General features: G+C 41.5%; 1 protein-coding gene across 5 annotated transcripts in view; it reads right to left on the minus strand.

Annotated features, from left to right (window-relative positions):
* The window catches only part of NBAS (NBAS subunit of NRZ tethering complex), a 353,391-nt gene that overhangs the window by 126,556 nt on the left and 201,356 nt on the right, over nt 1-25,479 (minus strand). For all 5 annotated transcript variants that reach the window (XM_027621826.2, XM_027621829.2, XM_027621828.2 and 2 more), the window contains 5 exons: nt 23,821-23,985; nt 20,485-20,598; nt 19,828-19,951; nt 8,827-8,903; nt 8,310-8,447 (listed from right to left, as the gene is read on the minus strand). In XM_027621826.2, the coding sequence (XP_027477627.2) occupies nt 8,310-8,447; nt 8,827-8,903; nt 19,828-19,951; nt 20,485-20,598; nt 23,821-23,985 (618 nt within the window). The remainder of the gene's footprint in view (nt 1-8,309; nt 8,448-8,826; nt 8,904-19,827; nt 19,952-20,484; nt 20,599-23,820; nt 23,986-25,479) is intronic.

Here is a 25,479-nt window from a genome sequence, read left to right on the forward strand (position 1 = left end):
GTTACCCTGAATGTAAATGGGCTAAATGCCCCAATCAAAAGACACAGGCTATCAGATTGGATTCAAAAACAAGACCCATCAATACGCTGTCTGCAAGAGACTCATTTTAGACCCAAAGACACCCCCAGATTGAAAGTGAGGGGATGGAAAACCATTTACCATGCTAATGGACACCAAATGAAAGCTGGGGTGGCAATTCTTGTATCAGACAAATTAGATTTTAAAACAAAGACTGTAATAAGAGATGAGGAAGGAAACTATATCCTACTTAAAGGGTCTATCCAGCAAGAAGATCTAACAATTGTAAATATCTATGCCCCTAACGTGGGAGCAGCCAATTTTATAAGGCAATTAATAACAACAGCAAAGAAACACATTGACAACAATACAATAATAGTAGGGGACTTTAACACCCCCCTGACTGAAATGGACAGATCATCTAAGCAAAAGATCAACAAGGAAATAAAGACTTTAAATGACACACTGGACCAAATGGACTTCACACACATATTCAGAACATTCCATCCCAAAGCAACGGAATACACATTCTTCTCTAGTGCCCATGGAACATTCTCCAGAATTGATCACATCCTAGGTCACAAATCAGGTCTCAACCGCTACCAAAAGACTGGGATCATTCCCTGCATATTTTCAGACCACAGTGCTTTGAAACTAGAACTCAATCACAAGAGGAAAGTCGGAAAGAACTCAAATACATGGAGGCTAAAGAGCATCCTACTAAAGAATGAATGGGTCAACCAGGAAATTAAAGAAGAATTAAAAAAATTCATGGAAACCAATGAAAATGAAAACACAACTCTTCAAAATCTCTGGGATGCAGTAAAGGCAGTCCTGAGAGGAAAGTATATAGCAATACAAGCCTTTCTCAAGAAACAAGAAAGGTCTCAAATATACAACTTAACCCTACACCTAAAGGAGCTGGAGAAAGAAGAGCAAATAAAGCCTAAACCCAGCAGGAGAAGAGAAATAATAAAGATCAGAGCAGAAATCAATGAAATAGAAACCAAAAGAACAGTAGAACAGATCAACGAAACTAGGAGCTGGTTCTTTGAAAGAATTAACAAGATCGATAAACCGCTGCCCAGACTTATCAAAAAGAAAAGAGAAATGACCCAAATCAACAAAATCATGAATGGAAGAGGAGAGATCACAACCAACACCAAAGATATACAAACAATTATAAGAACATATTATGAGCAACTCTATGCCAGCAAATTAGAGAACCTGGAAGAAATGGGTGCATTCCTAGAGATGTATCAACTACCAAAACTGAACGAAGAAACAGAAATCCTGAACAGACCTATAACCACTAAGGAAATGGAAGCAGTCATCAAAAATCTCCCAACAAACAAAGGCCCAGGGCCAGATGGCTTCCCAGGAGAATTCTATCACACATTTAAAGAAGAATTAATACCTATTGTCCTGAAACTGTTCCCAAAAATAGAAATGGAAGGAAAACTTCCAAACTCATTTTATGAGGCCACCATTACCTTGATCCCAAAACCAGACAAAGACCCCAACAAAAAGGAGAATTACAGACCAATATCCTTGATGAACATGGATGCAAAAATTCTCTCCAAAATACTAGCCAATAGGATCCAACAGTACATTAAAAGGATTATTCACCATGACCAAGTGGGATTTATCCCTGGGCTGCAAGGCTGGTTCAACATCCGCAAATCAATCAACGTGATACAATACATTAACAAAAGAAAGAACAAGAGTCATAGGATCCTCTCAATAGATGCAGAAAAAGCATTTGACAAAGGACAGCATCCTTTCTTGATCAAAACTCTTCAGAGTATAGGGATAGAGGGTACAGACCTCAATATCATAAAAGCCATCTATGAAATACCTACAGCGAATATCATTCTCAATGGGGAAAAGCTGAGAGCTTTTCCCCTAAGGTCAGGAATGCAGCAGGGATGTCCACTCTCACCACTGCTATTCAACATAGTATTAGAAGTCCTAGCCACAAGCAACCAGACAACAAACAGAAATCAAAGGCATCCAAATCAGCAAAGAGGAAGTCAAACTCTCACTCTTTGCAGATGATATGATACTGTATGTGGAAAACCCAAAAGACTCCACCCCAAAACTGCTAGAACTCATACAGGAATTCAGTAAAGTGGCAGGATATAAAATCAATGCACAGAAATCAGTGGCATTCCTATACACCAACAACAAGACAGAAGAGAGACAAATCAAGGAGTCGATCCCATTTACAATTGCACCCAAAACCATGAGATACCTACGAATAAATTTAACTAAAGAGGCAAAGGATCTGTACTCAGAAAACTATAAAATACTCATGAAAGAAATTGAGGAAGACACAAAGAAATGGAAAAACGTTCCATGCTCATGGATTGGAAGACCAAATATTGTGAAGATGTCAATGCTACCTAGAGCAATCTACACATTCAATGCAATCCCCATCAAAATACCAGCCACTTTTTTCAAAGAAATGGAACAAAGAATCTTAAAATTTGTATGGAACCAGAAGAGACCCCGATAGCCAGAGAAATATTGAAAAAGAAAAGCAAAGTTGGCGCCATCACAATTCCGGACTTCCAGCTCTATTACAAAGCTGTCATCATCAAGACAGTATGGTACTGGCACAAAAACAGACACATAGATCATGGAACAGAATCGAGAGCCCAGAAATGGACCCTCAACTCTATGGTCAACGAATCTTTGACAAAGCAGGAAAGAATGTCCAATGGAATAAAGACAGTCTCTTCAACAAATGGTGTTGGGAAAATTGGACAGCCACATGCAGAAGAATGAAACTGGACCATTTACTTACACCACACACAAAAATAGACTCCAAATGGTTGTAAGACCTAAACGTGAGACAGGAGTCCATCCAAATTCTAAAGAACACAGGTAGCAACCTCTTCGACCTCGGCCGCAGCAACTTCTTCCTAGAAACATCACCAAAGGCAAGGGAAGCCAGGGCAAAAATGAACTATTGGGATTTCACCAAGATAAAAAGCTTTAGCACAGCAAAAGAAACAGTCCATAAAACCAAAAGACAACCGACAGAATGGGAGAAAATATTTGCAAATTACATATCAGATAAAGGGCTAGTATCCTAAATCTATTAAGAACTTATCAAACTCAACACCCAAAGAACAAATAATCCAATCAAGAAATGGGCAGGAGACATGAACAGACATTTTTCCAAAGAAGACACCCAAAGGGCCAACAGACACATGAAAAAGTGCTCCACATCGCTCGGCATCAGGGAAATCCAAATCAAAACCTCAATGAGATACCACCTCACACCAGTCAGAATGGCTAGAATTAACAAGTCAGGAAACGACAGATGTTGGCAGGGATGCAGAGAAAGGGGAACCCTCCTACACTGTTGGTGGGAATGCAAGCTGGTGCAACCACTCTGGAAAACAGTATGGAGGTTCCTCAAACAGTTGAAAACAGAGCTACCGTACGATCCAGCAATTGCACTACTGGGTATTTACCCCAAAGATACAAATGTAGGGATCCGAAGGGGTACGTGCACCCCAATGTTTATAGCAGCAATGTCCACAATAGCCAAACTGTGGAAAGAGCCAAGATGTCCATCGACAGATGAATGGATAAAGAAGAGGTGGTATATATACACAATGGCATATTATGCAGTCATCAAAAGGAATGAGATCTTGCCATTTGCGACGACGTGGATGGAACTGGAGGGTGTTCTGCTGAGTGAAATAAGTCAATCAGAGAAAGACATGTATCATATGACCTCGCTGATATGAGGAATTCTTAACCTCAGGAAACAAACTGAGGGTTGCTGGAGCGGTGGGGGTGCGAGGGATGGGGTGGCTGGGTGACAGACATTGGGGAGGGTATGTGCTATGGTGAGCGCTGTGAACTGTGCAAGACTGTTGAATCACAGATCGGTACTTCTGAAACAAATAATGCAATATATGTTAAGAGAAAAAAAAAGAAGAAGAAGATAGCAGGAGGGGAAGAATGAAGGGGAGTAAGTCGGAGGGGAGACGAACCATGAGAGACGATGGACTCCGAAAAACAAACTGAGGTTTCTAGAGGGGAGGGGGTTGGGGGGATGGGTTAGCCTGGTGATGGGTATTAAAGAGGGCACGTTCAGCATGGAGTACTGAGTGTTATGCACAAACAATGAATCATGGAACACTACATCAAAAACTAATGATGTATGGTGATTAACAATAAAAAAATTTTTTTAAAAAGTCACTTTCTCAATTTGAGATGTTTCCTGAGTCTGTTTAAATTGTCCTCTACATACACATACTTCTTATTCTTCTTCTTTGCTTTTCATTTTCATAGCTCTTATCACCATCTAACAGAGTACATATTTTATTTACTTGTTTTGCTTATGATGTCCTTTCCTCAATGGAATGTAAGTCTAGAAAGGGCAAAAGGTTTTTATGTACTTTGTTCACTCGTGTTTCCCCAGGATCCAGAACATCGCCTGGCATAAAGTAATCACCCGATAAATACTTGAGCAAATACACACACACACACACACACACACACAATTCAATCATTTCACATGTGCTACAGAATTACTTATTAATTTTCAATAATCTACCCAGTGAACATTTATTTACTCCGTTTTATTATCCAGGTTCTGCTCTACGCATTGGGAAAACCAATAAATACAACACAGACACGGGCCTCACATAGCTCGCTACCTAGTGAGATGAAAAGCATTTTAAATTCCAAACAAGAGAGTGTTTAAGAGCTATGACTGAGGTAAGTACAGGGCAGTACAATGCCTAGGTAAGAGCACCAAGCACAGCCTGCGAGCACGGCGGGCTAGCGGCAGGCGGCTGGAAGCCTGCCTGGGTGAGGTAACGTCTGAACCAAGGAGGAGGCAAACATTACAGGCAAAGAGCACAGGTTTGAAGACAAGGAAAGAGAACACACAAGACATTTGAGAAATTTAAGTGGCCTGGCATGCCAGGAACAAAGGAAGATGAAGTTGGAGAAACAGGCAGAGGCCAGACCGTGGGGGACGTGCAGACCTTGCCAGGACAACAGGAAATCACGGAGGGATTTGAGGCCAAAAGCCAGATGACCAGGTCTCCACCTCAGAAAGGCCATTCTGACAGATGTCTGGGAAAAGATACAAAACCAACAAAAATGAAGACAGGGTGGGGTTTACCAGGCTGCTACACTGGTTTAGGTGAAGGAACTGTGGAAACTGAATTAACTTGAAGACATGGGGCAGGGAGGAGAAAACCGGAGATGTATTCACACATCTATTAACTCCCTATTAACACATCTATCTGGAACAATTTCAGAACATCTTTGTATTTGATGTTAAAAAAAGAAAAATCATGGATACTTTCTAACTCTTCCGCTCACCTTTCAGGCTACCAACCAACCCCATGCTTCAGACAGAGTTGCCAAGAAGTCCCTGGAGAATGAGCTGGCCCGAGGAGCCGGTGCTGTTGTAACACTCCTGGAGGGCACATCTGTTTCTGTCTGGAGCAGCTGAGAAGTTAGAAATCATGTTCGGAGACATCACCACTGGGCCACATGGACTTTACTGGCTTCTGTTCCCACTCGAATCTAATGCTGCTTCCTGAACCAATGACCCTGAACAGCAGCTGCCTTCTGCTACTGGGCCCAAAAGGAGAATGGGAGCAGGTGTTAGCAATCATGCCACGGGGGGCGGGGGGGGGGGGGGGGGTCTAACAACCAAGGCTCAGAGGCCCAGGGATACGGCAAGAGAGGAGAGCTCCAAGGGGCACCTTCAAAGGAAAAGATAGTTTGATAGGAAAACGGTGACAGGAACAAGACCAAGAGTTGAAGGGCAGCAATAGTGAGGTGACACAGGATGGAAGGAAGAAACAGAAACTGGGGTTAAGGGTAAAAAGGGGCAGGAATCAAGTCTTACTATTTTTCTTACTGCAACGCCACGCTCTAGGTCCTTCACACGAGGCACTTGATATACAAAATACAGGACCTGGAAATAAAATGCTCACACTTCTACTAAGTGAAAAGAACTGCTGGGAACACAGAAGAAACCAAGATGCAAGCACCTTTACTTCTAACCCTTAGCTTTCAATGTTCTACTTTGTCTCTTCCCAGTGCTCGCTTCGGCAGCACATATACTTTGTCTCTTCCCACGGTTCAGTTGTGGAAATTTTAAATGGGGTTCCTTATGGAGTGACTGCAGCATCTGAAGAAGGAAATGGATTTTTACATATAAAAGTTGGGATGGAATTTCATGGTTTTCTCCTAACTTACCTCTCTCACAAACAGTACATGAGTTGGGACTTTTAACTTTTGGTACAAAATAATTTACTATTGGGGAAAACAGGAAAAATATATGCTGTACTAGAATTTTCCTTCAAGAGGACTCCTTTAACTAAGGTTGTAAAGAAATGATACTGAAGACGGGGCCACAGTGTGGCTGTGCAGCAAGCTCTTTGGCCCTTAAAGGATGGGCATGTGGTCTGGGCCACATGGGTCTGCAGTGCTCTTTTGGGCAGCCCCCCAATCCCCATGTACCCAATTGTCTTCTACGCTTTTATAGTAAGTGGTGGGTCCAGGCAGCCACATCCGCCTTTTCATCTTAACACTCGGTCAGAGTCCAAGGCACACACGAGGTGCGCAGCTGACTGGACTTTCAATCCTCCTTATTCATGGAAAACAGAACACAGTGCTAGGCACACAGAGTGATCTTGACACAGACCATGGACGTGGGAACAAAAGAGGTGGCTCCCATCCCCATGGTAGCCACATAGAAATCTCAGTCAAGTACATTCTGAGGACATGACTGGTGGTTATAACAAGGCATAATGCTTTTGATCGAAGTAAAGCTTCATTGTGTTTCAACATACTTGGAGTTTCGGAGTAAACAGTTACTTGGGTACATACACAGCACTAATGAAAGATAGGGTATTTAGACGCAGACTCCAGCAAACATGCCGTGAACATTCTGATTGAATGTAAGAAAGCCATTAAGTTCCAGAAGGAAACCTGCCACATTTCCACCTATATAATCACTTCTTTCCCTCAATTTACAGCACAGTAGGTCAATTCCTTATTTCACATAAAAACATACCTGAGACATAAAAAGAGAACAAAGGAAAATTACTAGAGCATGGAATAAAGTAACTGTACAAAGCGGCAGTAACTATCAAAAACAAAAAAAATAAATTCAGAATCTCCAAAATAACTAGTACCTTTTATTAACTGGATAAAAGAAGGAAACATTCCTTTCTTGGCCGAACGTCATCATGATCAAACTATGCCGCAGGACAATCCACGTATAATAACGGTAAGCCCCTGGGAGATTATCCTGTATCGTAGATGGTCCCCCACCCCCCGCCACTCTTACCCTCTTTAAAGAAAAATTGATGAAGGAAAGCCACAGATTTTTGCCACAAATGGAATGTTTTCATTTACTTAGCTATGTTTTGGGTGGCTGAGACAGCTAGAACTTTCAGTCACACTTAGATTGTGAAATTACTTCTTTACAGTGTGCTTTGAAGTCAGGGGAGAAAGAATCCTGCCTCAATACAATCGGAACCTTTTATTTGTACACATAGTGGATATGAAAGTCTGATATATTTGCTTATCCATATTTGCTTAAGAGATTATGGCAATTCTCTTAAAATACTCCAGTACAAAAAAACAGATAATTTCCCCAGGCTGATAATTAAAACTGGTATATACAGGTAAACCTGGAGGGCTTTGATTTTTTAGTGGCATCTGTCACACCTCTGTGTCCACAAAAGTTGGCACATGGAACTTGAGGCCACGCTTAGGCACTTTTGCTCAGAAATCAACAATAAAGTTATATCAAAGTTGTCTGGAGCGTGGTGGCAAGTGGGTATAACACGTTTCAACATTTCATCTGTCCAGCTACTACTCTCACATTTCTGGCTTTAAAATAAATCAAAGAACAGTGCTACTCAAAGAACTGTATTGCCTACTGTCCCAAACTGGAGCCATCTTCCTTTCGGGCAGTGAATGAAAAAACCAATTCTCTATTTCTCCTCTCCTACTACTTTAACCTGCCCTAAGAACTTTGCAAAATAATATAAATGACAGCCAAGTTGTGGGAAGCATCAGCATTCACAATAAACACTGGAAACGACCTCTTCTTAACTGCTGCCTAGAAAGCAACTATGTCCAACACAGAAAAGGCAGGGGCTGTTGGCCACGGGGAATGCATTCTGGACACAAAGCACATCAGTCCCTCCAAAGGGATAAACATGTGTTTTAACTGTTTTAGAGAAGCTCTAACTCTGCTTGTTAATCAAGTGGAAGCCATGAGGACTCACCCTGTAAAGAGGATGGCACTTGTCCCTGAAACACGGAGCCAAGCGGGCATAGATCTGGAGGCTGTAGTAATAGGCTGCCAGCTGGAGAGATAAAGCAGAGTGGGCCTGCTTTTCAAAGCACCTGTTAGCATCTAACACCTAGAAAGGAACACGACAGAAGGAACTCAGCTCAAAGGAAACTGAGGAAATCATCATAAACTATTACATTTCTAGTCATCGCTGTAGAATTTTGGTTCAAAGTTTCCACTGCATCATCCCAAGCTCAACTTTAAGAGGACGTTAGAATTCAGAAAAACTGTAAAGGCAGATTCCTATGCGTGCAAAAGAAGATTTTGAAATTAACACTTCAGCTAAAACTGTAGAATTTGCTCTCTGAATACTGACACCACAGTCCTTCCTGCACAAAAGAACAATCAGGAGGAAGTGAAGCCTATAATGAACAATTTATTGGTGAAGAATCTCCAGTGTAGGTTTCTTGTTTACTCATGACGTCTTCTCTTGGTAAGGGGAAACTTACCTGTGGTAAGGCAAGGAGATAAGCAAGAGCCAAGGTCATGTCATTTGGTAAAGCATCGCTTGCCAGCCGCAAGAGAACTGAAAGCAGGAAAAAAAAATGCATCATCTATATGACCTTCATAGTTACTAAGTGCCAGGTTTTTAGTTATGTGATTTCAACAGATAATTAGCTTCAGAGGACTCTTTAAGACCTCTTACAAATGTCTCTTAACACCACCCAAATACAGATCACAGGAAACTATGTTATTAAATAGTAACCTTGCCTTAACTCAGACAAATTGTGCTATTTGTTATGTTTTTAAACAGGAGAAAATTCTGTTAAGTGCAGGTACAAAGTCTAAGTGCAAATAGATCACGGAGGATGGTTTCTTACAGCTAATCTTTTAGTTTTAAAGACCCAGGCCATGTATAAAATTATGTTTATCACTGACAGCTTAATATGGAAAATAAGCATATGAGCACTAAAGATGAAAGAAACAAAATAGCTGTGAGTGCAAATTTAGGATAAATCTTTTGATTACTGCAATGAAGATGGTTTTGTTCCTTCCAAGAACATCCCTCTTCATCATACTCCACAAAAAAAGAACCCTTGCCTTAATTATATAATATCTTAAAATATCCCAACTATTAGCAACTTTTCCACAAAATTTTTTATATAAGCAATGACCTATCAATGTCATGGCTCTAATACGAGAGCACACTGCCAACAAAGTCTGTGTTTATATACAGTTTGCATTAATAAGGAAATGTTCCATTCATTTAGGGTCTTAGTGACAAATACCAGGTAGTCGTAGGTAATCACAATGTAAATCCTTTATTTTTAAAGAACACAGACTCTCATGATCTGCACTAATGAAGGAGAACACTATGTGAATAATCCAAAGTAAATGATATTTGACCTTGGAAAAACACCATATAACTTTTTTTCCAGAAGATTTACCATCCTGTCTTACTTGAACTGAAACTTAAGTCATTTATATAATCTGGGCTTAGCTGGCAGTCTGGGCAATGAGATGGTGGTAGGGTAAGGAACCACCTACAAGTGTCAAAATCTGACTTAGAACTCAAAATCTCCTGTGGATGACTCATGAGGGAAAAAACTGAGCTTTCTCCACTGTACCTTACAGAGAGAATATTGGTTCTCTAAATATTTATATCCTCTGATTTCTCCAAACCTTATGAACCAAGTTGGACCACCAGTCAGCCTCAGGACTTCCAAGGAATCATACTATTTTGAGAGGTTTGCTAATCAAAAGCTACTCGTTTCAAGGCCTATCTGTAAATTCATTCCTTCTTTCCGTATCAGTGAGAACCTTCTCTGAACCAGACATTGCACTAATAAGAATCAAAGTCTCTGCCCTTTGGGATAAACACACTAGAAGACAAAGTAAGAAGAAAATTGTAAGTTTAATCTACAGAACACTCTGGATGATATCAGAAAGATTTACTTAGTGTGTAGAAATTGCATACTGGGGGCGCCTGGGTGGCTCAGTTGGTTTAAGTGTCTGCCTTGGGTTCAGGTCATGATCTCTGGGTCCTGGAATCGAGTCCCACATCGGGCTCTCTGCTCAGCGGGGAGTCTGCTTCTGCCTCTCCCCCATGCTTGTGCTCTTTCTCTTTCTCTAGCTGTCTCTAAGAAATAAATAAAATCTTTAAAAAAAAAAAAAAAAGAAAGAAATTGCATACCGTACAAATACACACATACACAAAACCCCAGGGCTGCCACTTGACTTCTATCTGCCTTATATATTCTACCATTCGATACCTGCCTAACTTAACAATCCTTCAGGACCCGTATTTTGGAGAAAAAAAAAAAAAGTCCAATAGTTTCACATACTAATAATTCTTCCCTGTTAATTCTCTTTCTTACGTAGTTTCTTATAAAGTGACCTACAATTGCAATCTCACCCAGTTTTTTTCCCCACCCCCATTTTGTTTTCAGATACTTCCCTTCTTTATGCACAAAGGAAGCCGACTTTCAAACAAGCCAATGTGAACCCACTCATCAATATTAGCCTTGTCTCCTCAAAGTTCAAGAGCCCTTATTTCAGGTGTGGGGCTTTGCTCCGGCTACCGAAGGGTCAGACCTCTTAGAGTGCGGTTGGGCCCATCTGAGGCCTCCTGGGAGTATCAGTTCCGTCACTGACTCTCTTCCAGTCAGATCTGTTTGGGTTGTTTTTTTTTTTAATCGTATGACTGACTTAATCTTTCACTCCATTTAACGTGCATTTGTCTGTATCCCAAAACCAAAACACCCTCAAGAGATGAAAATACTCCAGAGGTATTGCAATGAATATGCTACAGACCCTGAAGGAAATTCCAAAACAACCCAATAACAAACTAAAACAGGGAAAAAGAACAGTGATGACATAATTGAAATAAATGCATAGTCCCCAGGAAATATCTTTCAAGGGGAGGATCTTCATCTGAATACCTAAATTCCAGTAGGTTTATTTTTAAGATAGTTATATTATTTCATAGAAATAATTGACAAGATGATCTCTAGCATTTCTTGGACATATAAAGCTTAATACAGCAGGAAAGAGAAAATAGCAAATTTTCATGCGCTCAAAGATGACAAAATCACCCTCGGAAGTCTAAAGAATCATCATTGTTACTTTTACCAAGCAACTTGAATGTTTGCTCTAAGTGAATAATATCCACATAGATTTTATTTCATACATAAAAATGTGTTTATCTTTTTTTTTTTTTTATGATGCTTTGACATTTGGGGGGGTCTTGATAATCCTGGACAGACTGCCCTTGGAGAGCTAGACAGTTCCTCAAGATAGCAAACAAGCTGCCTGTGAGCCTTCTTCCATATGCAAACCAACCAATTCAGAGCCAGTACTCCGAACCACCTTTTCTCACTGGCTTTTACATTCTTCTGTCCTAATCACCCCACGGCTAGGCACTGGACAAGCAGAGACAACTCTCAAGCCTGGAATCTTAACAAAATTATTCAAACCATCTATTTTAGGCTTTCTCAAGTTTTCCTACAATCTCTCCCCTATTCATTCCCATGGAAAGCACAATAAAGGTTTTTGCGCTTGCTTTCCCTCAACACTCTGCCTCTGACTCCTGAATGACCCAAGGGCTTCCCCCCTTGGGGCTGAGTGGCCTTGCCCTGCCTCCTGTTTCTAGAGATGTGTGAATATAAACTTCTTCCTTCGTGACAATCATTTCCACTTCTGGATGTCTTAGCATATCTAAATAAAACCAAAATCCCATGTAATTTTAGAACTAAAACATCTATAAACTATAAAATGAGGCAGAATTGATGAGGGAGCAGAAGGAAGGCTGAAAATAAAGCATAAGCTGACACCCTGCAACCTCCCACACCCCGTGCTCCTGGGTGGGACATGTCTGACCTTCTTCCAGGAATCTCCCAACTATCTTAATGTTAATGCCTTGCTAGAGGGGAAAAAAACGACCTTAATTTGACATTGGCAAGGCCTCTGGTATCTTGTAGGTCCTCCTTAGCATATGAAAGTTCTCCTGAAACCTCCCTTTTACTTACCTCCCCTAACCCCATAGTTTATAATCAGCCACCCCTCACAACCCCCGGGCAGCAGCTCTTCCTGCCCATGGGTCCTGTGCCCATGCTTTAATAAAATCACCTTTTTGCACCAAAGATGTCTCAAGAATTCCTTCTTGGCTATCGGCTTCGAACCCTAATAATGTCTTTCCTACATCAGAATGATAAAGCGAGAAGGAAACCATCTTCAGAAAGAGAAAGTTCTGGGATCAAAACTGAGACCCACCATTTACTGCATGATTTTTTTTTTTTTTTTCAACAAAGGGTAGCAGTTCCAGAACTTTATTTGTAACAGGCAGTGGGCAGCTGGGTCTGGCCAGAGGGCCATAGTTTGCAGAACCCTAATGCCGGGCCGTGTAGATCAGTCTAAGAACTCGGACTTCTACTAGAAGTAATTGATTAACTCTTGGAAGGCTTTGAGTATGGGAGTGACATAGTCTGAAACACATCTTAACAGGATCCCTCTGGGTGTTCGGTGGAGAAAAAAAATTAAGGGTAGGGGGCATGAGGAAAAGCCTGGAGACCAGTTCAGAGGGGACAACAAGAGTCCAGGCTGGTGTCACATAAATATTTCCTTGGTTTCCCAATCAATGTACTGCATGATTTTGTGTCCCAGAATTCAGAATGTTTTAGACTTCCAAGAAGTTATACTGTAACTATATCACATATTATATGATACCTTCAGCCAGCGTGAGAGCACCCAATAATCAAGGACATTAATATTCTGCTGTAAAACATTTAAATGCTCACACTAAACGAGATAAAGCAAAGACTTAAATAACCTCATGTCAGCTTAGTTCAGGTTTTGATGCCAAATTACAAAAAGTCCTTAAAGCATTTTGGATTTTAGATCAGAGTCTTAATTTTCCTCACATGTAAACTAAGATTAAATGAAGTAAAGCGCAGATCATCTCGTTAGCATATAGAAAGCACCCAGAAAGTTCCTTCCCCCACCTCTATAAACTACAGACTTGAGGAAACAAATCATTTTCTTCATTTCTTCATTTAGGACACTCTTTGATTTCCCCCCAAAATGCCAGATAATAGGTTCTTCCATTAGTAACTGCCATGGCCGTAACAGAGGTGATTACTTCCATTTTATATAAATCATAGTTATTAATGAATTAGCTACTGCATTTAGGCGTGTAGACTAATTGCAGCAGGAAGACAACAGCAAGACTTACAGTCACACCCGATTAGCTGACGCACTTCTGGAACCATCCTCGCTGTTACTCAGCTGCTTCTCACGGAGCACTCAACACTTATTTGAACTAGTTATTCCTCCCAACCTCTCTGTGGAAGAAAGTAACTGTTTTCCTCAATCAACAAAGGGGATTTAGAATCAGAGCAAGTCCTTTTCCATTGGCCCTGTGCCAATACATAAGTAAATCACACCAGTCTCAGGGAAAAATGTTCCTTTGGGAGCTCTCCGTTCTAACAAACTCAACAATCCTCTCCTTTCCGCTTTCTCTCAGGGCTCACCCAAGTACAAGGCACTGCCACACGGTCCCTCCTCCAGGGTTCCCCAGCAGCTCTCCTCAAATGACCCTCCTCCGTGTCTGTGTCACCAGACCCTCTTCTCCTCAACTGCTGAATGTGGGAATTCAGTTAGATTGTTTCATGACTCTCTGTTAATCCCACTTCACAAGTTCCTCCCAGAACTCAGACAATACCTCACTGTATTCCCCCAACTTTTATCTCTAGAGTCCTGACCCATTTCACAAGACCTGCATTACCAACTGCTTGTTGGGACACTGCCACTCAAATATTCCCCCACATTACTAATTCTTTACCCAGTATCGTTCGTATTTCTGACAATGGTGCACTATTCTCCCCACTAGCAAAACATAAAATCCCAGAGTCATCTTGGACTTCACCCTCCTCTCTGCTCCCAACCACCAGCCATCCAAGCAAGCTGATTCATTTCCAAAGAACTCTTTCCCACACTTTCTATTTTCACAGCCACACACTGTAGTTTAAAAATTGGACTCTTTCAACAACCTTCCGACCTTGCTTGATGCCTTCAGTCTTTCTTCTTCCAATCCATTCTAAAACAGCACTTTCATACTACTTTTCTATTAATTTTAATCAAGAACTAGCGTAATCATGTCTCGACAGCTTAAAACACACACACACACACACACGCACGCGCACACACACACACACGCACGCGCACACACACACACACGCACGCGCGCACACACACACACGCGCACGCACGCGCGCGCGCACACACACACACACACACACACACACACACCCTCTTCAATGGTTTGCCATTTCATAAAGAATGAAAATTAAATTCTGTTTGGTACGTAAGGTCTCTGTAAATATGAGCCAAAATTAATTTGTGGTTTTAACTGATATTATCCATATCCTATACACCAGCCAAATTAGTCTGACACTCAAATGACTTATGTGCAAATTCTCTGCACTGTGCTCATGCCATTGCTTTATAGAACAAAAGTAATTATTATAAAACAAAAATACCTATCATTTTTAAACTATCTGCTCTGCTGGGAGAAGCCAGATAGGAGAAAAATGTTTTGCATGAATTAGCTCTAAGTGTCACAAAAACCCCACAAAGGAAATAGTATTACCTCACTGCTTTTACACCGGCTTGGAAAGCTAATATAAATGACCGAAACTGGGAAAGGTGGCTAATCTGTCAAGACAGTGTTATGAACTAGATGTCTGTGCTCCCCCAAAATTTATTTGTCGAAGCCCTGATCCACAGTGTGATGGACGTGGGCCTCTGGGAGGTAATCAGGGTTATATGAGGTCATGCCCCTGGGCACCAAAACCTTCTAGGCAGCACGGAGACTCAAGGATTCTTACAAAGTGGAAATCAAACCCCACATATAGGAAGTTTCTTAGTCTTTGAATCTGCAAGCCATTGAAGCAACATTTGACAAAACTATCAGGGAGAATGTGAAGTAGATTGATCCCATGGGGTCTCACTGGGATTCACCAGATGTCACACTTGCCACAGATGGGAGTCACAGTGATTTGACATTAACATTAAGGTATATGAAAAACAACCAAAAAAAAGAGCCTACCCTACATTTACTTATCAGTGTGTATGAATTTAATTTGCAATGCTGGTTCTAAAATCTTGAATATGACGCATTTTCTAAACAAGGTATACAGCCAAAATCAGATGAAATCTACACCCAAGTCTCCAAGCACTAATTCTGTGCAAACTCAGTACCTCTGGAAAGCACTCTATGATAAATTTAATTCCAGAATTAAATTCATATAGGAAAGCTGCCCATATTATTGATTTGGAAATCATCAGCCATTAAATCATTCCTTTAGCTAAATAAATAATGATCAATTTTCTTCAGCTAGTCTCCATAAAAACCTTTTCATCAACTTTATTAAAAAAATTCTGAAAAGTAAGATCATGTTGGGAAGTTTAATTTGTATTATGACCTACTTGTGACCCAAAGTCAGAAGTCATATTTTTACAATTTTTTAATTTGGGTCATTTAACCTATATCATTCTTCAATTCTGCTGAGTTCCTGACAAAATTCAAAGATACCTATTTCAGATAAGTTAGCATTCTCAAGAGATATCTAACGTGTCAGTATTTATGAACATGCATCATAAATTACAACCCCAAATGCAAAATAAAGGAATATTATTAAAATCACTTCTATATTTTAAGCAAAAATTCATTTTTAATACATACAAGGGTTCTGAAAGCTTTTCCCCACTCAATTCAACAAAATCGGAAAAAATTTTTAATGCTTTAATGGACTTGGATTCTTTCCCTTGGTGGAGTAGTAAAAGCTGAGCGTCAGAAAAGACAATTTGAAGAAACACCAGGACTGAAAGGAAACACCTGCAGTCCCGCTAAAATCTCACAGACACACTAAAAGAGCACACACACCCCTAGGCCTCGGATTTAGCTGCACCGGGCACGCAGCCTCCATCCCTGTCCCAGCAGCGAATTGATGCGCGCACCATGCTCACTTTCATCATTGTGGAGAGACACTGCACCTGCCACACAGAAAACCCGAGCAGCCCGAAACACATGTTAGAAATAGACAGGACACTCAGGGTTTGACCCTCAGGTGGGAGAGTCCAGACGCAGACATCAAAGGTACAGATACATGGCTTTCTCCAGACTGTCAGGTGAGAGGCTCAGAAAGCAAGTGTGTCAGTTTGAAGAATAGACCTGATAGGTGGGGAGATGCTAGCAATGTTAAGTGAAACTTCCAAAGGGTCTGAACCACAGCTTAACAACTAAATTGCTTTAGGAACTCCAGAAAATATGTAATGCGTGGGCCACAGTCCAGAGGTTCTGAAATACAGAACCTGGATCCCAGGATCCCAGGCTTCCGTACTTCTTAAAAATTCCCTAAGGGGTTCTAAATGTGAAACAAGGATGAACGACAGCAGCTGGCCTTGGAAACAAGGGGAAATGATAACTGGATCGGCTACAACACACGAAGACTCCAAGAACTGTTAACACAGGCCGGGGACCAGTCTACGAAACGGTGCCCAAGAGGGACCCATCATCACTGCTCGTGAGCAACAGTCCAGGGACAGAACCTACAAGCTGCTGCGCCCATTTTACAGAAAACAAGGTAAAGAAAAACTAAATAATACTCTTCTGCTTGAAACCCCTACAGCTTTCAGTGGAAGGTTCATTTAAAACATTTAACTTAGCACACGAGGCCTTTCATCTCTTCCCAGTCTTGTGTTGCCTTGTTTCTTCATTGGTTGCCTACATATACTCTTCTTTCCAGGTGTCAGAATAACCTACAAATCCCTGGAAAACTGTGATGTTTGCCATCTTTGCTTCTGTGAATTTTATTCCCTCTTCCAAAGTATGCCCCTTCTCCCTCTCCCACCTCCCTCTCAATTTCCACCCACCCTGGTCTTTCTATCTACATTGCCCTTGTTCATCCTTCAAAACCCAGGTCAAGTATCACCCAGCTCCAGGAAGACTCTTCAAACCCCTTCCCACTCCGCTGTCACATGTCTGTGATCCCAGCGCCTCTTGTGCTGGACTGTTACAGGCCTTATCATACACAAATTTGTCTGTCTCCTCACCCCAAGGGGAAGCCCTCTCAAGATAGGACCATGTCTTCTTTAACTTTACATTCCAAGTACAAGGACTCTGAAGAATGATTCCTTCATGAATAATGAACACATGGTGAGAAAAGGAACTAGACAGGGATCCCCTGATTCATCATCAGGTATGTCTCCCCTACTCCAATAGCTCCTGAGAAACACCTATTTGCTTCATGTTTCATGATCATTTGGATGCCTCATCATTTAGTTAGCAACTGTAGCAGAGATGGTCAAGTACCTCAAGACCCTATGAAAAGGGGAGGCCTAATAACCCAGAAATCTGTGCCTCACACAGGCCTTTCACTTTCTCCAAGAAAACAGCTCTGGAAAAATAGAAGCCTTCATAAACTGAGAAATCATTTTGAGAAGGCATCCATCTCTGGGACCTTTATAATGTGATGCCATTATCTTGCCTTTTTGCGAAGAGGTGCTCACACTCACACATCTGTATGCTGCAAGCTAAATAATAGAAATATTGTGTGAATCAATGTTTCCAAACTTCTTGGTTATGATTTCAGGCATTATTATGCCAACCAGTGGGTGATACACTTCCACACCCAACCCACTATTTTCTTAAGGTCTTAGATTCTATCCGTGCAAACCATCTCAATAATCAATCACAGCTTGATCCATAAGCAAATAATTAAAGATAATTTACCTAGAAGCAAGTTTGAGGAACAAATGAGTGAAACAGAGGACACCTCCTATTTCTCTGTTACCTGCAGAATTTTACTGTGAGTATGGAAATGTCATGTGTGGTCAAATGAAAGGGGAATAAACCATAATTCCATTTTGAGGTGTTTTTCTCTTCAGGACAATTTTTCCTCCTCAGCACAAACTCCACCTTGCAAAAATGCTATCTTTAATAGATTGACAAGTTTTGAATAGAAAATACCAAACTAAACAACAACACTGGCAGGTTTTTTGTTTGTTACTGTTACTCCTTTTTTTGATTCAGGGTCTAGCACAGCGCCAAACGTGGACAATACTACCCACTGCAATGATCAGACAAAGCTGAATCTGAATTAAGCTCAACCTACCACTGGCTTTGTTAACTAAAACAACAACAACAACAAAAACCACAATGACTTCATGTCTCTGAGATATGGGTCTTTATCTCTGAAATAGGAGTGATGGTAAATATCAGGTGGTCTGTTATTAAGTAAGATACTGTACTAATAGCATTTGATATAGGTCTCCTCTTACTGTAGACAAAGTAAATGTTAGCTACAAATAAATGTCTATGGAATTGAAAAAAATATTTAAAAGATAATTTTAAAAAGTAGTAATAAAGAATAATTAAAAGGGTAAATAGCAATTTACGTATATTCAGCATTATTTGTAAGGTGTGCCATGAATTTAATAATAGCTTTTTGGAGGAGAAAAAAAAAAAAAAACAAACAAATGTACTCATCAACTGTGAGATACCCTGATTTCAGAAATAAAGGTAAAAAAAAAATGCATCTCAGAACTGAAGGAAAATGGTATACTTAGGAAAAACCTCTAGTATTCAAGAGGCCCGCACAGTAGATAGAAAAATGGTACTTGCTTCCCCTCTTCCCAACTACATATAACTATTGATTCAAAGAAGGATTATCCAAAAATGAGTGACAGGATCAGGTTTCTGGGAAAACGGCAGTTTTATTCCCCATTTACATTTTCCCCAAATTTTATTCCATGCAGCAATGTGCTCAGTTAGGACCACATCATCCAGGTGTACTGGCAGTGAGAGACAGCCAGAAATATCTAAGTGGAAGGCGTGGATAGGGCTACCAAGGAGACTGCTTTGCCCTACTTCCTCTTTCCTCCTTACTGATGCCTGGAGCTCCAGCAGCCTTTGTATCATGAGGTATTCACTAAAGATGCAGAGCAGAGAGAGGGGGAACTGGAAAAAAAGCAGTCAAGGAAACTACCCTGGAACCTTAAAAAGAAGTAAGGAGACTAAAGAGAAAAAAAAAAACATACAAATGGAAAGGTAACTTTGGTGAACTTACATACATTTAATTCTTTCCAAAAAATTCTACACAGAAAGATATGCAGCCACGGAGAAAATTCTTAAGATGAAATATACATCTACATTCTGTGAGGCAAATACTTAAGAGTTCTTAATTAACACATAAAATCAGAAACACCTGTAAGAATCACTTCAATTATATCATACTTATCCTTTTAAATCCTCAATATTAGTAAGTATCCGGAAAACTGAGAGTACTCAAATAAATGTTCTAAATAAATGCATGATGGTGTCAAGTTAAGCTATTCAGAATTACAAAACTTTATTATTGTTTTTCCCCACTCCCATTCACTCATCATTTTTCATTTATGGTTCCCCTAATAGGAGTTACACACTGTCAGGGAACTAGAACCTTCTTTCATACCTTCTGTTGTTGGAAATACCTCTTCCCCTTCCGTTTTAGTCTCGGCCAGCTTTCCAGTTCTTAGCAATACCTCTGCAAAGCTTTCCACTGGAACATGCTGGTGGGGCTCATAGGTCACTGCAGACTAGACAGAAGCAGTTACACCTTTTAGCAGGCACCTTTTTTCTTTGAAGATATTCTTAGAACAGAATTACAGGATTTTATATCTTTTGATGATTCAAATTATAACTTCTCACTTACTAAAACATATTATTTTATATGTAAAGCTTGAAACAGATTTCAATCTCATAATGTAATATATACAAGTCACATAAAACCAGGTCGCCTAGATAGCTCAGTCACTTAAGCATCCAACTCTTGATTTCAGCTCGTCATGATCTCCAGGTTGTGAGACTGAGCCCGGCATCGGGCTCTGCGCTCAGCAGAAGTCTGCTTGAGATGCTCTCTCTCCCTCTCCCCCTCCCCCAACTCACTCCCTCTCTCTAAATCTTTAAAAAATATATATATTAAAAAAAAGTCACATAAAACCAGTGAATAACATGAGTAAGAACAAAGCTAAAGAAGTACATTTTCAGGAACACTTTCATTTTTGTTTATACTAAAATGCCCACAACAGCATGACAGTTGAATCTATGTTCTTCAGCACACTGTCCTTACCTCTGTGACAAAGGGATCGGAGAGGACAGATTCATAAAAAGGATGACAGCCTTGTTTTTCTAGACCTTCATTGGCTATGGTTCCAGTTTGATAAGCACCACCGAATTCTTGTCCCTAAACAGAACAAAGTGAAGAACAGTGGACAGAAGGAAAGAGTGCTGGGGCGGAAGCGGAGAGGAGAAGGGGGGGCTATTTCCGGAGCAATGGACCGACGTGAACTGTGGGACCTACTGTGTGTCAGTGTGACGTGGACACCCAGCAGAGCGGCCAAGAATGGCACCCACATTCTAAAAGCAGCCCTTCAACCTCAGCCTGCAGTGCCTTCTGATTTTCCTGGTCATTTAGACATCAATGTGTTAAAAACAAAGAAGCAATCAGTGTTAAACACATGACAAGTTTTCTATCCTACAGTCAGAGTAACCTGCCTAAAACATCATTTCGTACATATTGCTCGCCTGCTCAACACACCTTTAGTAGCTCTGAACAAGACTAACAGGCCACAGTAGCAAGTCTAAACTATGTAAAATAACATTTAAAGTTATTCAATGTCAATCAAACATTCAAGGCTAATTCCCTATTCCAACCAAGATCTACTTCACGCATCCTACCAGCTTCTATGCCTTTCTTCCACTACACGGGCCCTGTCCATGCTGACTGCCTCGTCAGACCCCACCCTGCTTCCAGGCCCACCCAGGATCTCACCTGCTGAAACCCTACCAAGCTGGAGGCAAGATGGAAGTGCGCCCCTTGCCTCATCCCCACCACCCCACAACTGCCTTCAGGACCTGTCAGCAGCGGTCCTCACTGGCAAGCGCTTTTGGATACCTAGTAGTTAACTGTCTTCAGGTTGACCTTCCTCAGATCGTAAAGCTCCTCACTGGAAGAGCCAAGTCAAACACAGTCACCCATTCCTCCGAGTTTACAGAGTCCTCACTTGATGCCAACCACAACCTTGGGAAACCGTGAAGGCACTACTGGAAATGATGACGAGAATGACAACTGACACTTAGAAAAACAATCTGGTATCAGGCACAGGGTTACACACTTCGTCTGAGGCACGTACACTCAAAAAGTCCAAGACGCGAGACAGAGAAGTCACCATAATCGTACCCAGTGTGATACACACAAGGAGAAGAGACATGCAGGCGTACCCCGAGTCAAGCACCCACCATCTCAGTCTGTGGGATCGACATTTACCCAGCCATCTCGGCTACATCACCCTTGCTTCCCCTCCTCCCTGCATATCCCACATCCAGACCATCCGCAGGTCCACAAAATTCATCTCCCACTTGCTTCGCCGCTGCCCCGGTCCACCCTTCCGCCACCTCTCCCCTGGAGCACCAGACCAGAGACCTCTTTGCCCCTGCCCTGACTCATGCTGCCAGTTCTCCACAAAGCACTTAGATGGTCTTCGGAAAGTGAATCTGGACCACACAACTGCACTGCCTACATTCGCCAACCACTTCCCGTCCTACTCAGAATAAAATCCGGGGTCCTCCTCACAGTCTGTACACGGCGTGGCACATCGGCCTCTTCTTGCCACCTCCTTGATTTCATCTCCCTTCATTCCTCCCGCTGTTTACCCTGTTCATACTACACAAGCCTCCTTTCTGTTCTACGAAGATGTCAAGCACCTTCCTTCAGAAAGGGCTCTCTGTACTTGTTCTGCTTGGCCCCGTCAGGCTTCTGCTCAAGAGTGACTCCTGACACACCAGGCTTCTGATCTAAATCAGACCTTCACTCCCCCAATGTCAAGCACTCTCCTCTTACCCTGGGTTTCTTTGTCTCCCCCACTGAAATACAGGCTCTGCACGTGAAGGGTTTCCCAACTCTGCTCCCAATCGCTAGCATGAGCTTTGGCACACAGAAAGCACCTGAGGAGTATTTGGAGCATGAATGAAATGAACGATACACCCACTGAGTGTTTGGGGTGACCGTATAAACAAGCATGTTTCTTTGTCCTTCAAGCTTTCCAGAGAGACTAAGGGCTGCAGTGTGAGAATGCAGGGAAGACAGCAGGGGAGCAACACGTTCACTGGTCACAGAAAGCACACTCCATCGTTATACCACTTGTCCCGACCTCTATTTCCAGAATGGGTGAAAGAATATGTTACGCTGTTCTCTTTACCTAAAGCACCTACAAAAAACTGAATGTGTCATCTGCTAAAATTCACATGTTGAAATTCTAAGCCCCCAAAACATGATGGTATTAAGAGGTGGGGCCTTTGGGTGCATATACACAATGGAACATTACTCTGCTATAAAAAAGAAAGAGATCTTGTCATTTGCGACCACATGGATGGATTTAGAGGGCATTATGCTAAGGGAAATAAGTCAGACAAATGTATGATTTCACTTACATGTAGAATCTAAAAAACAAATGAGCAAACAAACAAAAAAGCATAAGCAGACCCATAAATAAGAGAACTGATGACTGCCAGAGGGAAGGGGGTGGGGGATGAGCAAAGTGGGTGAAGGGCAGGGGAAGGTCCAGGCTTCCAGCTATGGAATGAGTAAGTCACGGGTTATGAAAGTACAGGGAACACAGTCAAGGTACTGTAATAGTGTTATATCATGACAGATGGTAGATATACTTGTGAGTACAGCATAATGCATACAGTTATCAAATCTCTGTTGTGCATTTGAAACTACTGTTACATTCCACGTCAACTATACTTTAATTAAAAGTAAATAAATACGTTTAAAAAAAATAAGATACGGGGGCCTTTGGGAGGTGATGGGCTCATGAGGTTGGAGCCCTCGGAATGGGACTAGCCCCCTATACTATACAAGAGACTGCAAAGAGCTCCCTCAACCCTTCCAACACGTGAGAACACAGCAAGCAGACCCCACCAGAAGCTAATTTGCCAGAGCTTTGATCTTGGACTTCCCAACCCCCAGAACCGTGAGGAAGAAATGTTTGTTGTTTAAGCCCCACAGTATGTGGTATGATTGTTCTAGTAGCCCCAATAACCTCAGCCCCCATGCCATCTTCCAGTGCTTTTCCTCGACTACTGGCCCAGAGAAATAGAGCAAAAACAAGTAAGCACCGATGAAATCATTTTCCTTTTCATCCCACTAAATTTTAATTCTGACATCAAATCCAAGCCCACCCCAATCTGTATCAGTGTCTTTTGCAAGCACCCTATGGGAGTCGGTTACATTCTATAAAATAAGTGACTCTTCCCCTATCTGATGGGAGGCCTCGATTTCTTCAGAGATTTAATAATCTAGGGAAGATAAAGCTGTTCACAACATGAAAACGACTGAGAAGTAGTGCTAATGCGTTGACAGAAGCCCCAGGATGGATTTTGAAAAGACAGAGGTCTTGCTTACGTGAAGCGGTCGGAGGTAAGTTAAGGACTTCTTCCACCACTGCCCGTCACTGACCGCCTGCAGCATGGCCTTGGTGGTGGTTGTGGTGCTGGACAGGACCTTCCTGGTAGCAGCTGTGCTCCAGCCTAAGAGGTCGGAGTTGCTGCCAGGAACACCAGCTTCACCCTAGTTAAAACAGAAAACGCCAAGAGCAAAAAATGCACATGGCCAGAAGAACAGAGAGTGATCATGAGACTACTTACACTTCTCAGACACGAGAAATTTAAAACTCCGTCTTTGCTAGCAACAAAAAAATGTGAAACAAAGCACTACTGGCGGCGTATCATACCTCCTTGGATCATGTACAAAAGAAATTTGGTAAAGGAAAAACCATCACCGTGCATTAGTCAAATAATCCCCTTCAGAAACATTTATGAAGCAAATAATGGGTTCTTTTTTACCAATCTAATATCCTACCAATGAAAAACTCATGTTTATTTCTTAGACATTTGAAAATATTTATTATATAGGTTAATTACAAAATAAGTTATTCATTTGAACAATGCTATGGTGACCCAGACAAAGACAGAGGATTTGGAGGACCCATCTATAAATGTTGAAAGGTATTCTGTTTTTCATCTAAACAAGTGGATGATTAATAGTGTTTAAAAGGTTTATAACATGAAACCTCCTGCCAATCTTGAAGCAATCAGCTAAAATTCTGACTCTCCATTTACTCATCTGAGAGATTCCATGTGGAGAAAAATGCTAATACATTGACTTTTTTTTTTTTTAAGATTTTACTTATTTAGTTGACAGAGAGAGACGCAGCAAGAGAGGGAACACAAGCCGGGGGAGAGGGAGAAGCAGGCCTCCCACCAAGCAGGGAGCCCGACGTGGGGATCGATCCCAGGACCCCGGGATCATGACCTGAGCCAAAGGCAGACACTTAACGACTGAGCCACCCAGGCGCCCCTACAGTAACATTATTTTAAATAGAAACAATAACAACCACATCTGCTTTTGATCAAAGAAAAACACTACTTGTTCTACAAAAACAAAGCTCTTGGTTTACTGTTTATCTACTTCCACTTACTTTTTCTTAAGTTTCCCATTTAAATGAAAGTGAAGTTAAGGCCTAGTCCCTCTATTTCAATAGCCTTCCCGATACTGATAGAAGGAGAGCGTAGTTTGGCTATTTAGGTCCACATCACATCACTTATTCATGCATTATAAAATAAAAAACGTAAACCATGTAATCACTCAGTACTTGCCAGGACATCACACATCACAAACACTGAGGATACAAATGCACTGTTGTAGACCAAACTGACAGCTGCCCTACATGGTAAGTAGAATCACAGGCCCCAAAGATGTCGATGTTCTAATCCCTGGACCCTGGCAATACACTGCATTCCACAGCAAAGGGATTTTGCAGATATGATTAAGGACACACACCTTGAAGTGATTATCTAAATTATCGGAGTGGGACTAACCTAGTCACACAAGCCTTTAAGCAGAGACCCTGTCCCAGCCGGGGTCAGACAGAGGGTGTCTGGGACATGCCATGGGGCAGAGGCAAGAGACACCTGAGGCACGAGGGGACTCAACCCATTATCGCTGATTTGGAAGATAGAGGAAGGGGCCACAAGCCAAGGTGTGAGTGGCATCTAGAAGCTG

The sequence above is a fragment of the Zalophus californianus genome, chromosome 8 (genome assembly GCF_009762305.2).
Source record: "Zalophus californianus isolate mZalCal1 chromosome 8, mZalCal1.pri.v2, whole genome shotgun sequence".
Taxonomy (NCBI): domain Eukaryota; kingdom Metazoa; phylum Chordata; class Mammalia; order Carnivora; family Otariidae; genus Zalophus; species Zalophus californianus.